The sequence below is a fragment of the Oncorhynchus kisutch genome, linkage group LG8, assembly GCF_002021735.2.
Source record: "Oncorhynchus kisutch isolate 150728-3 linkage group LG8, Okis_V2, whole genome shotgun sequence".
NCBI classification, from domain to species: Eukaryota; Metazoa; Chordata; class Actinopteri; order Salmoniformes; family Salmonidae; genus Oncorhynchus; species Oncorhynchus kisutch.
Genome location: NC_034181.2, coordinates 75,662,014 through 75,674,609, shown reverse-complemented (window position 1 = coordinate 75,674,609; position 12,596 = coordinate 75,662,014). Strand labels below are relative to the sequence as shown.

The 12,596-nt window shown below is 44.1% G+C and overlaps 1 protein-coding gene across 9 annotated transcripts in view; it reads left to right on the top strand.

The window, feature by feature from the left end:
* Nucleotides 1-12,596, top strand: part of LOC109883506 (chromodomain-helicase-DNA-binding protein 9) — a 134,980-nt gene that overhangs the window by 83,760 nt on the left and 38,624 nt on the right. For all 9 annotated transcript variants that reach the window (XM_031831227.1, XM_031831229.1, XM_031831228.1 and 6 more), the window contains 5 exons: nt 3,646-3,889; nt 5,214-5,390; nt 5,715-5,858; nt 7,187-7,285; nt 7,444-7,600. In XM_031831227.1, the coding sequence (XP_031687087.1) occupies nt 3,646-3,889; nt 5,214-5,390; nt 5,715-5,858; nt 7,187-7,285; nt 7,444-7,600 (821 nt within the window). The remainder of the gene's footprint in view (nt 1-3,645; nt 3,890-5,213; nt 5,391-5,714; nt 5,859-7,186; nt 7,286-7,443; nt 7,601-12,596) is intronic.

The window sequence follows — 12,596 nt, the reverse complement described above, 5'->3', positions numbered from 1 at the left end:
TTACAGCAGAGACAATCAACCCCCTTGATCAAGATCCCTACTGCTTGAATGTTCTTTGTGCATAATAAAAATAAATACATACATTTTTTTAAATATATATATATATATATGATTTAATTACTTATTTTTATTACGCACAAAGAAAATTCAGGCAGTAGGGATATATAGCGGCGGCAGGTAGCCTAGTGGTCAGAGCGTTGGGCCAGTAACCAAAAGGTTGCTAGATCAAACCCCCGAGTTGACAAGGTAAACATCTGTCATTCTTCCCCTGAACAAGGCAGTTAACCCACTGTTCCTAGGCCTTCATTGTAAATAAGAATTTGTTCTTAACTGACTTGCCTAGTTAAATAAAGGTAAAATATATATATGTGCACGCACACTACATGGCCAAAATTATGTGGACACCCCTTCAAATGAGTGGATTTGGCTATTTCAGCCACACCCGTTGCTGACAGGTGGTGTATAAAATTGAGCACACATTGGCAGTAGAATAGCCCGTACTGAAGAACTCCGTGACTTTCAGCGTGGCACCGTTTGTGTATGTACAGTTGAAGTCGGAAATCAACATACACTAGGTTGGAGTCATTAAAACCTGTTTTTCAACCACTCCAGAAATGTCTTGTTAACAAAATACAGTTTTGGCAAGTCGGTTAGGACATCTACTTTGTGCATGACAAGTAGTTTTCCAACAATTGTTTACAGACAGATTATTTCACTTATAATTCACTGTATCACAATTCCAGTGGGTCAGAAGTTTACATACACAAAGTTGACTGTGCCTTTAAACAGCTTGGAAAATTCCAGAAAATGATGTCATTGCTTTAGAAGCTTCTGATAGGCTAATTGACATAATTTGAGTCAATTGGAGGTATTTCAAGGCCTACCTTCAAACTCAGTGCCTCCATCATGGGTAAATCAAAATAAATCAGCCAAGACAACAGAATAAAAAATTGTAGACCTCCACAAGTCTGGTTCATCCTTGGGAGCAATTTCCAAACGCCTGAAGGTACCACGTTCATCTGTACAAACAATAGTACGCAAGTATAAACACCATGGGACACCACGCAGCCGTCATACTGCTCAGGAAGGAGACGCGTTCTGTCTCCAAGAGATGAACGTACTTTGGTTTGAAAAGTGCAAATCAATCCCAGAACAACAGCAAAGGACCTTGTGAAGATGCCGGAGGAAACAGGTACAAAAGTATCTATATCCACAGTAAAACGAGTACTGTATAGACATAGCCTGAAAGGCCGCTCAGCAAGGAAGAAGCCACTGCTCCAAAACCGGGGGACAAAAATGGGGGGCTTGCAAGCTGAAGAACACCATCCCAACCGTGAAGCACGGGGGTGGCAGCATCATGTTGTGGGGGTGTTTTGCTGCAGGAGGGACTGGTGCACTTCACAAATAGATGGCCTCATGAGGAAGGACAATTATGTGGATATATTGAAGCAACATCTCAAGACATCAGTCAGGAAGTTGAAGCTTGGTCGCAAATAGGTCTTCCAAATGGACAATGACCCCAAGCATACTTCCAAAGTTGTGGCAAAATGGCTTAAGGACAACAAAGGCAAGGTATTGGAGTGGCCATTTCAAAGGCCTGACCTCAATCCTATAGAAAATGTGTGGGCAGAACTGAAAAAACGTGTGCGAGCAAGGAGGCCTACAAACCTGACTCAGTTACACCAGCTCTGTCAGGAGGAATGGGCCACCATTCACCCAACTTATTGTGGGAAGCTTGTGGAAGGCTACCCAAAACGTTTGATCTAAGTTAAACAATTTAAAGGCAATGCTACCAAATACTAATTGAGTGTATGTAAACTTCTGACCCACTGGGAATGTGATGAAAGAAATAAAAGCTGAAATAAATAATTCTCTCTACTATTATTCGGACATTTCACATTCTTAAAATAAAGTGGTGATCCTAACTGACCTAAGAAAGGGAATTTTTACTAGGATTAAATGTCAGGATTTGTGAAAAACTGAGTTGAAATGTATTTGGCTAAGGTATATGTAAACCTCCGACTTCAACTGTATGTGTATATATATATATATATATATTTTACATTTGGAAATAAATTGCACCCTTTTTGTGCCTGCCAGTAATACCACATACCCTGGTATGGTACAGGAACGTCATGAAAATACCATCCCTAGTGGTTAATATTTTTTAAAGGGAAGAACACAACGGCATAAACATGAAGTACAGGAAAACACTGCACTCCGCCACATAGGCTATATGAAAAGATCGAAAGGTTGTCTGTCTTGCTTTTTACAGTATCTTTGAAAAGAGGATGCTTTTATTGACTTAAGGATTTTTTTGGTTGTCTGTTTTGATTTGTGTCCTAGTCTTAAATTTTTTTTCCATGAGGACATTTTCATTCACTTACCTTGGCTTCGTCACTGCGCAGAGGTAGTGTAGATGTTAAATTATAAATGGTTTCCCTGTGTTGTGTTGAGATCATGCAGTGATTTGGCTGAGTTAACATTATTAACCTGTGTGCCTCTGAGGCTTGTGGATTGTTCACTGTTCTGCTATCAACATCCTCTTTGTTTACATTTTTATTTGACCTTTATTTAACTAGGCATGTCAGTTAAGAACAAATTCTTATTTTCTATGATGGTCTAGGAACAGTGGGTTAACTGCCTTGTTCAGGAGCAGAACTACAGATTTATACCTTGTCAGCTCAGGGATTTGATCTTGCAACCTTTCAGTTACTAGTCCAACACTATAACCACTAGGCTATGCTGCCGGGGAAAGGGAAGAGGAGGAAGACAGAGAGAGAAAGATGGAGAGCGACAGAGGGAGATAGAGATATAGAGAGACAGATCAAGGGAGAGAGAAAGATGGAGAGACAGATCAAGGGAGAAAGCGAGTGAGTGTGGAACACATCCCAAATCATCTGTTTGTAGCCAGGCTGTAGTGTTGCTTCTGGGACTGTGTTTCAGAGTGCTGTGAAGTTCTTAAAGGGCCAATGCAGCACTTTTTAAAAATCTCTATCAAATTATTTCTCGGTAACAATCAAGTACCTTAAAACGGTCAGAAAGAAACAAAAATAGCTTCTTAGCAAAGAGCAATTTCTCAAGCAAGAATTTTGCTAGATGGGATGGGTCTGAGTGGGGAAATCTGAAAACTAACTATTATTGGCAGAAAGGTTTGGAACTCTCTTTGTTATTGGTCTATCAACTAATTTACTGTGATGTTACCAGGCAGGCCAAAACAACATCCCACCAAAACAGGCTGAAATTTCAGCTGGTACTTTCAATCAGCTCTTACACTAAAAGGGCATTATCATAATTTTCACTATTTCAGAGTATTATTCCATCCTCATATTGTGGAAATATTTATAAAACATAGGAAATCCTGTTTTCGACTGCACTGAGCCTTTAAGATGAAGGAAAACAGTATAGGAAGCAAGTGGGAGTATCTGCTCTTTGCAATTAATGTCAAGATTCACTGTCTCATCACTTAATATCAATATCAGACAGGACCACAACTACTCTATACATTTTTTGGGACTATAATGTCTCTCTCTCTCTCTCTCTCTCTCTCTCTCTCTCTTTCTTCCTCCAACCCCCCTCTCACTTCCTCTCACTCCTTTCTTACTCCCTCCCTGCCCCCCACCCCTCTCTCTTCTTCCCTGACAGACGGAACTGTATCCTGGCAGATGAGATGGGTCTGGGGAAGACCATCCAGTCCATCACGTTTCTGGAGGAGATCTGGCGTGTGGGCATCAGGGGCCCCTTCCTCATCATCGCCCCCCTCTCCACCATCGCCAACTGGGAGAGGGAGTTCAGAACGTGGACCCACCTCAACGTCATTGTCTACCACGGCTCCATGGTCAGCAGGCAGATGCTGCAGCAGTACGAGATGTACTCCAGGGACACACAGGTAAACAACAACATAAATAAACCACACAGGCTAGCTGTACGAGATGTATAGTCAGGGACCCACATCAGGGACCCACAGATGAACAACAATGTCAACAACAGGTTGGTCCTTGACGTTTCAAAAAGTTGTTCTCTGATGAGGGGAGTTGGTGGTTGTCAAAAACAACAGCAAAAGGGCCTTGAAACCCGCTGGCAGCCAGCATCTCATAATGGGGACTAAGAACAGGAGATAATGTGATGCACATCATTAGCTGTGAAAGATGAAGTGAATCTCAGGTGTCTCTCTGTTCCATTAAAGTAATGACAGTATTTGTATCAGGGAATAGTGACATGATATCAGAGATACTCAGTCGGACAATGAGATTTGTCCAAGGAGAGCTTGCAGGCCACATAATGAGAGAGAGATACTAAGATTGAGTAGCATGACTGTCATGTTCCAGCATGCCTAGTCACCTTACCCATATACAGTATCCCTTCACATTGTAAATATGCTACTGGAACCGTGTTCTTCTTATTTCTTATCTTGTGTATTTTTGTTCTACCTTGTTATTTTTAGTATTACATTGTTATTGATTACTGCATTGTTGGGCCTTTCACTGTACTTGTGCATGTGATGTTAAAGCTTGAAACTTGAAAGCAGGACACAATTTAAAGGCACATGAGAAGGGTTTGAAGGGTGGCACATGTCAGGCGGTAGCCCTGGGAAAATGTTTTTTCTGCAGTTGTTGGCAGAGTAATGTGGAATGACAGACATTGGTTAGGAGATCTTAGTATGCAAATGTAACAGGGAGGAAGGGGAAAGAACGGAAGAGGGAGGAGTGGAAAGAGGAGCTGCCACCAGGCTGTCTCACTGTAAGACTGTGATACCACAGAGCTTATTCTTACAGCACGGCTCACCCCTTAACACACAGGGAATCACCTTAACACAGGGGCGGCAAGGTAGCCTAGTGGTTATAAAGGTTAAAAAAAATACAACATTTAAACACAGGGAGTCACCTTAATACACAGGGAATTACCTTAATACACAGGGAATTACCTTAACACAAAGGGAATTACCTTAACACACAGGGAATCATGTTATCACCTTAACACACAGGGAATCACCTTAACACACAGGGGATCAGGGAATCACACACACTGCACAGGATGTCTCACTAGATATGAGAATGATATGAGGACCATCTTTATATTGTCTTCTCAAATGATTGAAATCACAGATATTTCTTTACAAGGCATTATACACTCAACCATTGAGAATGAGAAGAGCTGAATGAATGGAAGAGTTGTATTGACTCCCTGTGCATTTCTTCCTGGTTTCCCTCCAGGGTCGTGTGGTGCGGGGAGCCTACAAGTTCCACGCCCTCATCACCACCTTTGAGATGATCCTGGGCGGCTGTCCAGAGCTCAACGCCATCGAGTGGCGCTGCGTCATCATCGACGAGGCCCATCGCCTCAAGAACAAGAACTGCAAGCTGCTAGAGGGCTTCAAGCTCATGAATCTGGTATGTCCAAGTCACTGAGCATAATATAGAGCAGAACTGAGCAAAGGGCAGAAATGCAGCCATTACAGCTTGAATATTTGAGATCCTAGTGTGTCTCCAATCAGTATCTTGTTGGTGTGTGGAGAGAAGCAGTGAAACGTGCCCTAATGGTAACCATCATTGTACACCAATCTGGTTGGATCTTAAGATTGTTTGTGATTGAGGTCTCCCCTCTCTCTGTAGTTGTGTTCAGTGGAGGCACAGCTTGTAGGTTGGAGTTCCTATGCTGTGTGTCTTGTATTGTTTCTAACTCACATCTCTCTCTTCCCTCTCCTCTATCTACAGGAACACAAAGCTCTCCTGACAGGGACCCCCCTCCAGAACACGGTAGAGGAGCTGTTCAGTCTGCTGCACTTCCTGGAGCCTCAAAGTTTCCCCTCAGAGAATACCTTCATGCTGGAGTTTGGAGACCTCAAGACTGAGGAGCAGGTGAGGCTGTGTGATTCTATCATGTGGTTGTTGGGTTCGTATCAAGTGTGTCGCTGTCAGTGTGAGTGTGTGAGTATTATGTTGTTGGGTTCCTATCAACAAAGTGTGTATGTGAGAAATACTGTGTGTTATAGTTTAGTCTCTGCCTGTTTGCCTGTGTGTGAGTGTGTCCTTTACCATCACTGATCATAATGAATATGATTATTAATACAGAAGCTCATTTGTTTTCATATGGTGTCAGGGGACATGAGTGTTTTTTCCCCACTCACCCCACCTGGTGTTTGAACAGTGTGTCAGTGTATGGAGATAATGATCCTGTTGGTACAGATGGGACTCTGAAGGAGATTAGAGCTCTCATACACATGCACACGCACAGACAGACAGACAGACAGACAGTGCTGTTTTGGTTATGTTATGTTAAAGGCCCTTTAGCAGTTATTACAGTTATTTAGAACCCCTTCATCAGTCTGTTAAGTGTGAAAAATCCAGCAGCGTTTCAGTTATTGACACACTCAAACGGGTGTTCCTGGCATCTACTACCACACCCCGTTCAAAGGCACTTAAATATTTTGTCTTGCCCATTCACTCTCTGAATGGCACATTCACAATGTCTCAATTGTCTCAAAGATTAAAAATCCTTCTTTAACCTGTCTCCTCCCCTTCATCTACACTGATTGAAGTGGATTTAATAAGGGATCATAGGTTTCACCTGGTCAGTCTATGTCATAGAAAGCAGGTCTAATAAGGATTTCTAACGTGTTCCTAATGTTTTGTACACTCAGTGTATTGTACTGGTTTGACAATCATAGTACCACTGACCGGCCCATGGTCAATCCCTCTTAATCCTGCTAATCCTTCAGCACCTCTCGTTAAAATCATGTGTGTGTGGGTGCGCGTGTGGGTGCATGTGTGTGTGGGTGAGTGTGTGGGTGCGTGTGTGGGTGAGTGTGTGGGTGCGTGTGTGGGTGCGTGTGTGGTTGAGTGTGTGGGTGGGTGCGTGTGTGGGTGAGTGTGTGGGTGCGTGTGAGTGTGTGGGTGTGTGTGTGGGTGAGTGTGTGCGTGCGTGGGTGCGTGTGTGGGTGGGTGCGTGGGTGAGTGTGTGCGTGCGTGTGTGGGTGTGTGTGTGGGTGGGTGCATGTGTGGGTGCGTGAAAGAGTGCGTTTCCATTCCAGACTCTCCACATGTTAACCTGTATCTTCCATCTCTCTGTATCCGTCTCTCTGTGTCTCAGGTCAAAAAGCTTCACATATTACTGTAAACTGTGTCTGTGTGTATGTGTGCGTATGCATGCGTCCATATATGAACATGCATATCTCGGTCTCTCTCAGGTCCAGAAGTTGCAGGCCATCCTGAAGCCCATGATGCTGCGTCGTCTCAAGGAGGACGTGGAGAAGAAGCTGGCTCCTAAGGAGGAAACCATCATTGAGGTGTGTGTGTGTGTGTGTGTGTGTGTGTGTGTGTGTGTGTGTGTGTGTGTGTGTGTTTGAGATTGAGTATTTGTGTTTTTTTGTTTTTTTTGTTTTGCTGACTGATGGTTTCTGTGTATTGTCCTAAATAATTGAATGTTTCTATATAATGTGGTCAGGTGGAGCTGACCAACATCCAGAAGAAGTACTACAGAGCCATCCTAGAGAAGAACTTCTCCTTCCTGTCTAAAGGAGTCGGCCAGGCCAACGTCCCCAACCTGGTCAACACCATGATGGAGCTGAGGAAGTGTTGCAACCACCCCTACCTCATTAAAGGTACAGTGATATTGCTACAATCTAGGTTGTGGAACGCTGTATGTAGCCTCTTGATATATGGAAGGACAGTGTATGCAGTGTGGGGTAGGCTGATTTGGGTAATTCCCGCCCATACCGGTAGTAATGAGCTCTATAGCAGCCCCGGGGCAGAATGAAAACCTCTGAGTCAGAGACGTCCTCATTCCTCACTATCTTTCCCTATGGCGCTGTCTGTTTCTCTCACCCACCCTCTCTCCTCCTCCCTCCATCTTTCTCCTAGCTGTGTCAGAACAGAGAAAGCAGGCCAGGAGGTTGAGGCTCTGGACCAGATAATGGACTAACTTCACATCTCCCTCCATCCCTCCGTTCATCCCACATCCAAAAGTTGCTGTGTTGGTCCATTGCTCTCCCTCTTCCCTGCCCTCCTTACCATAGCTGTAATATATTTATGTCACTGGTGTACTTGTGCTCTGGTTAATCTGGTTAATCACAGTGCTCTCATACAAGGCCAGCCTAGTGAACCTTTGGCCTGTGGTTTGACAGGTGCTTCTGTCTGTCTGTGTGTGTGTGTGTGTGTGTGTGTGTGTGTGTGTGTGTGTCAGTTTTAGTGAGGGCTAGGACAACTAAAGGATCAGCTTTAGAGTTGATAAACTGCCAAACGGAAATATGAAATGCTTTCTAATTAAGCAGTAAGTCACAAGGGGGTGTGGAATATGTGCTCCTGAGTGGCGCAGCGGTCTAAGACACTGTGTCTCAATGCTAGAGGCATCACTACAGACACCCTGGTTCTGATACAGGCTGTATCACAACCGGCTGTGATTGGGAGTCCCATAGGGCAGAACACAATTGGTCCAGCGTCATCCGGGTTTGACCAGTGTAGGCCGTCATTGTAAGTAAGAATTTGTTCTTAACTGACTTGCCTAGTTAAATAAAGGTGAAATAAAATTTTAAAAAACACTGGTAAACAGTTTATAATAGCAATAAGGCACCTCAGGGGTTTGTGGTATATGGCCAATATACCACAGCTAAGGTCGTGCCTAAGAACAGACTTTAGCCGTGGTATATTGGCCATGTACCACAAACCCGAGGTGCCATATTGCTACTGTGATCTGGTTACCAACGTAATTCGAACAGTAAAAAAAAAAATCATGCCCGTGTTATAAGGTCTGATATACCACGGATGTCTGCCAATCAGCATTCAGGGCTGGAAGTACTCTGTTTATAATATCCACTCGTTTGTAGTATGTCAAATCAAAAAATTGGGTTGTTAGACTTGATAAGCATTATAGAAGTCCTAACTCTCATATTGTCTTTGACCTGCATACAGATTAGTGTAATTATGGGACCTTTCTTCATCAAATCACATTATTTGTCACGTGCACCGAATACAACAGGTGTAGACCTTACAGTGAAATGCTTACTTACAGGCTTTATACAATAGTGCAAAAAAGGTATTAGGTGAACAATAGGTAAGTAAAGAAATAAAAACAACAGTAAAAAAACAGTGATGGCGGGTGGTGGTTGGCGGGACACAATTCAGATAGCCCGGTTAGCCAATGTGCGGGAGCACTGGTTGGTCTGGCCAATTGAGGTAGTATGTACATGAATGTATAGTTAAAGTGACTATGCATATATAATAAGTAGCAGCAGCGTAAAAGAGGGGTTGGGGGGGGACACACAGTGCAAATAGTCTGGGTCGCCATTTGATTACCCGTTCAGGAGTCGTCTTATGGCTTGGGGGTAAAAACTGTCCTAGACTTTGCACTCCGGTACCGCTTGCAATGCAGTAGTAGAGAACAGTCTATGACTGGGGTCTTTGACAATTTTTAGGGCCTTCCTCTGACACCGCCTGGTGTAGAGGTCCTGGATGGCAGGCAGCTTAGCCCCAGTGATGTACTGGGCCGTACGCACTACCCTCTGTAGCGACTTGCGGTCGGAGGCCGAGCAATTGCCGTACCAGGCAGTGATGCAACCAATGCTCTCGATGTTGCAGCTGTCTAAATCTTTTTAGTTTCCTGAGGGGGAATAGGCTTTGTCGTGTCCTCTTCACGACTGCCTTGGTGTGTTTGGACCATTCTAGTTTGTTGGTGATGTGGACACCAAGGAACTTGAAGCTCTCAACCTGCTCCACTACAGCCCCGTCGATGAGAATGTGGATGTGCTTGGTCCTCCTTTTTCTGTAGTCCACAATCATCTCCTTAGTCTTGTGTCATGACATTGTATTAGTTAATGTAACGACTGTTTATCGAATGATTAAACGTTTCTAATTGCGTGATTAACTGAATCAAGCAATTATTAGCTCATTAACCTGGGGCACCATGGGAAAAATAGTTTTTATTGAGTTTCTATTTCCCAAATTAACTCAAAGAATATCAGAATATCGATTTTACAACAGCCGCTAATTAACCTGTTACCTCTATAATCTCGTTCTGAACGTCGTATAGTCCGTGAATCTGCACGGACCCGGGTCTCACCAATGAGTTCGTACCACACCAATCTTAGTTGAATATTTTTTTTCTAAAAAGCTAAAATTATGATAAAAGATATACATATACAAAACACATTATAGGCTATTGATTAGAACTTAGTATAACGGACCAACACACTATAGCACGTGTTACCCAAAATGGGGATTTCAAAGAGAGAGAAAAAGAGAAAGTACACGAGAGAAATATACATTTGGGTGAATTTGTCAGCTATGCTTATTCTAACCCTAGCCTTGCCCCAAACTGCCGCTCTTATGGGTCAGAATATAATGATGTAATTACGTGGGGAAGTTATCTGTGGATCCTCCGCGTGGACCTTTCAGGCTGCTCGATGATGCACTTCTCCTGCGCGCCTTTCTGGTCGTCCTCACGATGTCAGTGTCCTTTTGGCTTAGGAGTCTGTTCCCTCACCCTTGCTATGGAAGGGGTCTTCTGAGGACAGACCGCTCTGTAGCTCAAAGCTCACAGCATAGGAATGAAACCTTTTAGATGCCACCATTTGCTGGGATTGGATGCTAAGGGGGTCTGGCTTGAATTCACCCGCTGAGACACAGCTACTCATCTGTATCTTTGGTAGAAAAATATTTTTTTGTCTTCAAACTTGTGTTGCGTTCTGGGTTCGTTGACTTTTTAGACCTTGGCTGCAGCTTGGGACACGTAGTCTTCTCTGGAAATTCTTTACTCACAGGTTTTATACCCTTGGGTCAGAAGTGGGTGTAACCGCCTTTAGGGCAATTCTCTGGGCGTACCAAGTTAATTAAGAGGGCAAGGTCTAGATTTGACTCAAATCCAATTTTAGACAACTAACATCACATTTCATCTTCCCCAAAACATTCTCTTTGATTTGGATATTTTCCATACAACATACAATGTATAAACATCAAACATCTACTAGGAAAAATCTTCACGTTACAATGTTTTCGTAATAACGTCATCTATTAACCTTTAATAACAAAACAAAAATGACATACATTTTCATATTCCATCTATCGTCATGACCACCGTTGTGGCTGACGGAAACCATTGTTCCAAAGTCCCTTTATTTCATGTTTAATGTTCTGAGGCTGGTTCTCCATAGTAACAGGACAAAGGAATTTGGGGCGTGAGGGGTCATAAAACCCCCACATCTTCAGACCCCTAGATCTTTCCTCCTCTGTTGGGGTTGAGAGATAAGCTGTAGAGTTGTGGTCTCCTGTAACCTGACCTGATCAGGACAGTCATGACACTTGGTTACGATGAGGAATAGGTTGTTTTTCTGGCACCACCGGCCAGGTTTCTGACCTTCTCCCTATAGGCTGTCTCATTGTTGTCAGTGATCAGGCCTACCACTGTTGTGTCGTCTGCAAACTTAATGATGGTGTTGGAGTCGTGCCTGGCCATGCAGTGGGTGAACAGGGAGTACATGAGGGGACTGAGCACGCACCCCTGGGGGGTTCCAGTGTTGAGGATCAGTGTGGCAGATGTGTTGCTACCTACCCTCATCACCTGGGGGCGGCCCGTCAGGAAGTCCAGGATCCAGTAGCAGAGGGAGGTGTTTAGTCCCAGGTTTCTTAACTTAGTGATGAGCTTTGAGGGTACTATGGTGTTGAACGCTGAGCTGTAGTCAATGAATAGCATTCTCACATAGGTGTTCCTTTTGTCCAGGTGGGAAAGGGCAGTGTGGAGTGCAATAGAGATTGTATCATCTGTGGATCTGTTTGGGCGGTATGCAAATGTTAGTGGGTCTAGGGTTTCTGGGGTAATGGTGTTGATGTGAGCCATTACCAGCCTTTCAAAGCACTTCATGGCTACGGACATGAGTGCTACGGGTCTTTCTTAATTTAGGCAGGTTGCCTTCATGTTCTTGGGCACAGGGACTATGGTGGTCTGCTTGAAACATGTTGGTATTACAGACTCAATCAGAGACATGTTGAAAATGTCAGTGAAGACACCTGCCAGTTGGTCAGCACATGCCCGGAATACACGTCCTGGTAATCCGACTGGCCCCACAGCCTTGTGTATGTTGCCCTTTTTGAAGGTCTTACTCACGTTGGCTACAGAGAGCGTGATCACGCAGTCGTCCGGAACAGCTGATACTCTCACGCATGCCTCAGTGTTGCTTGCCTCGAAGCGAGCATAGAAGTGATTTAGCTCGTCTGGTAGGCTTGTGTCACTGGGCAGCTCGCGGCTGTGCTTCCCTTTGTAGTCTGTAATAGTTTGCAAGCCCTGCCACATAAGACGAGCGTCGAAGCTGGTGTTGTATGATTCAATCTTAGCCCTGTTTTGAGGCTTTGCCTGTTTGATGGTTCGTCGCACAGCATAGCAGGATTTCTTATAAGCTTCAGGGTTAGAGTCCCGCTCCTTGAAAGCGGCAGCTCTACCCTTTAGCTCAGTGCGAATGTTGCCTGTAATCCATGGCTTCTGGTAGGGGTGTGTACGTACAGTCACTGTGGGGACGACATACTCGATGCACTTATTGATAAAGCCAGTGACTGATGTGGTGTACTCCTCAATGCCATCGGAAGAATCCCGGAACATGTTCCAGTCTGTGA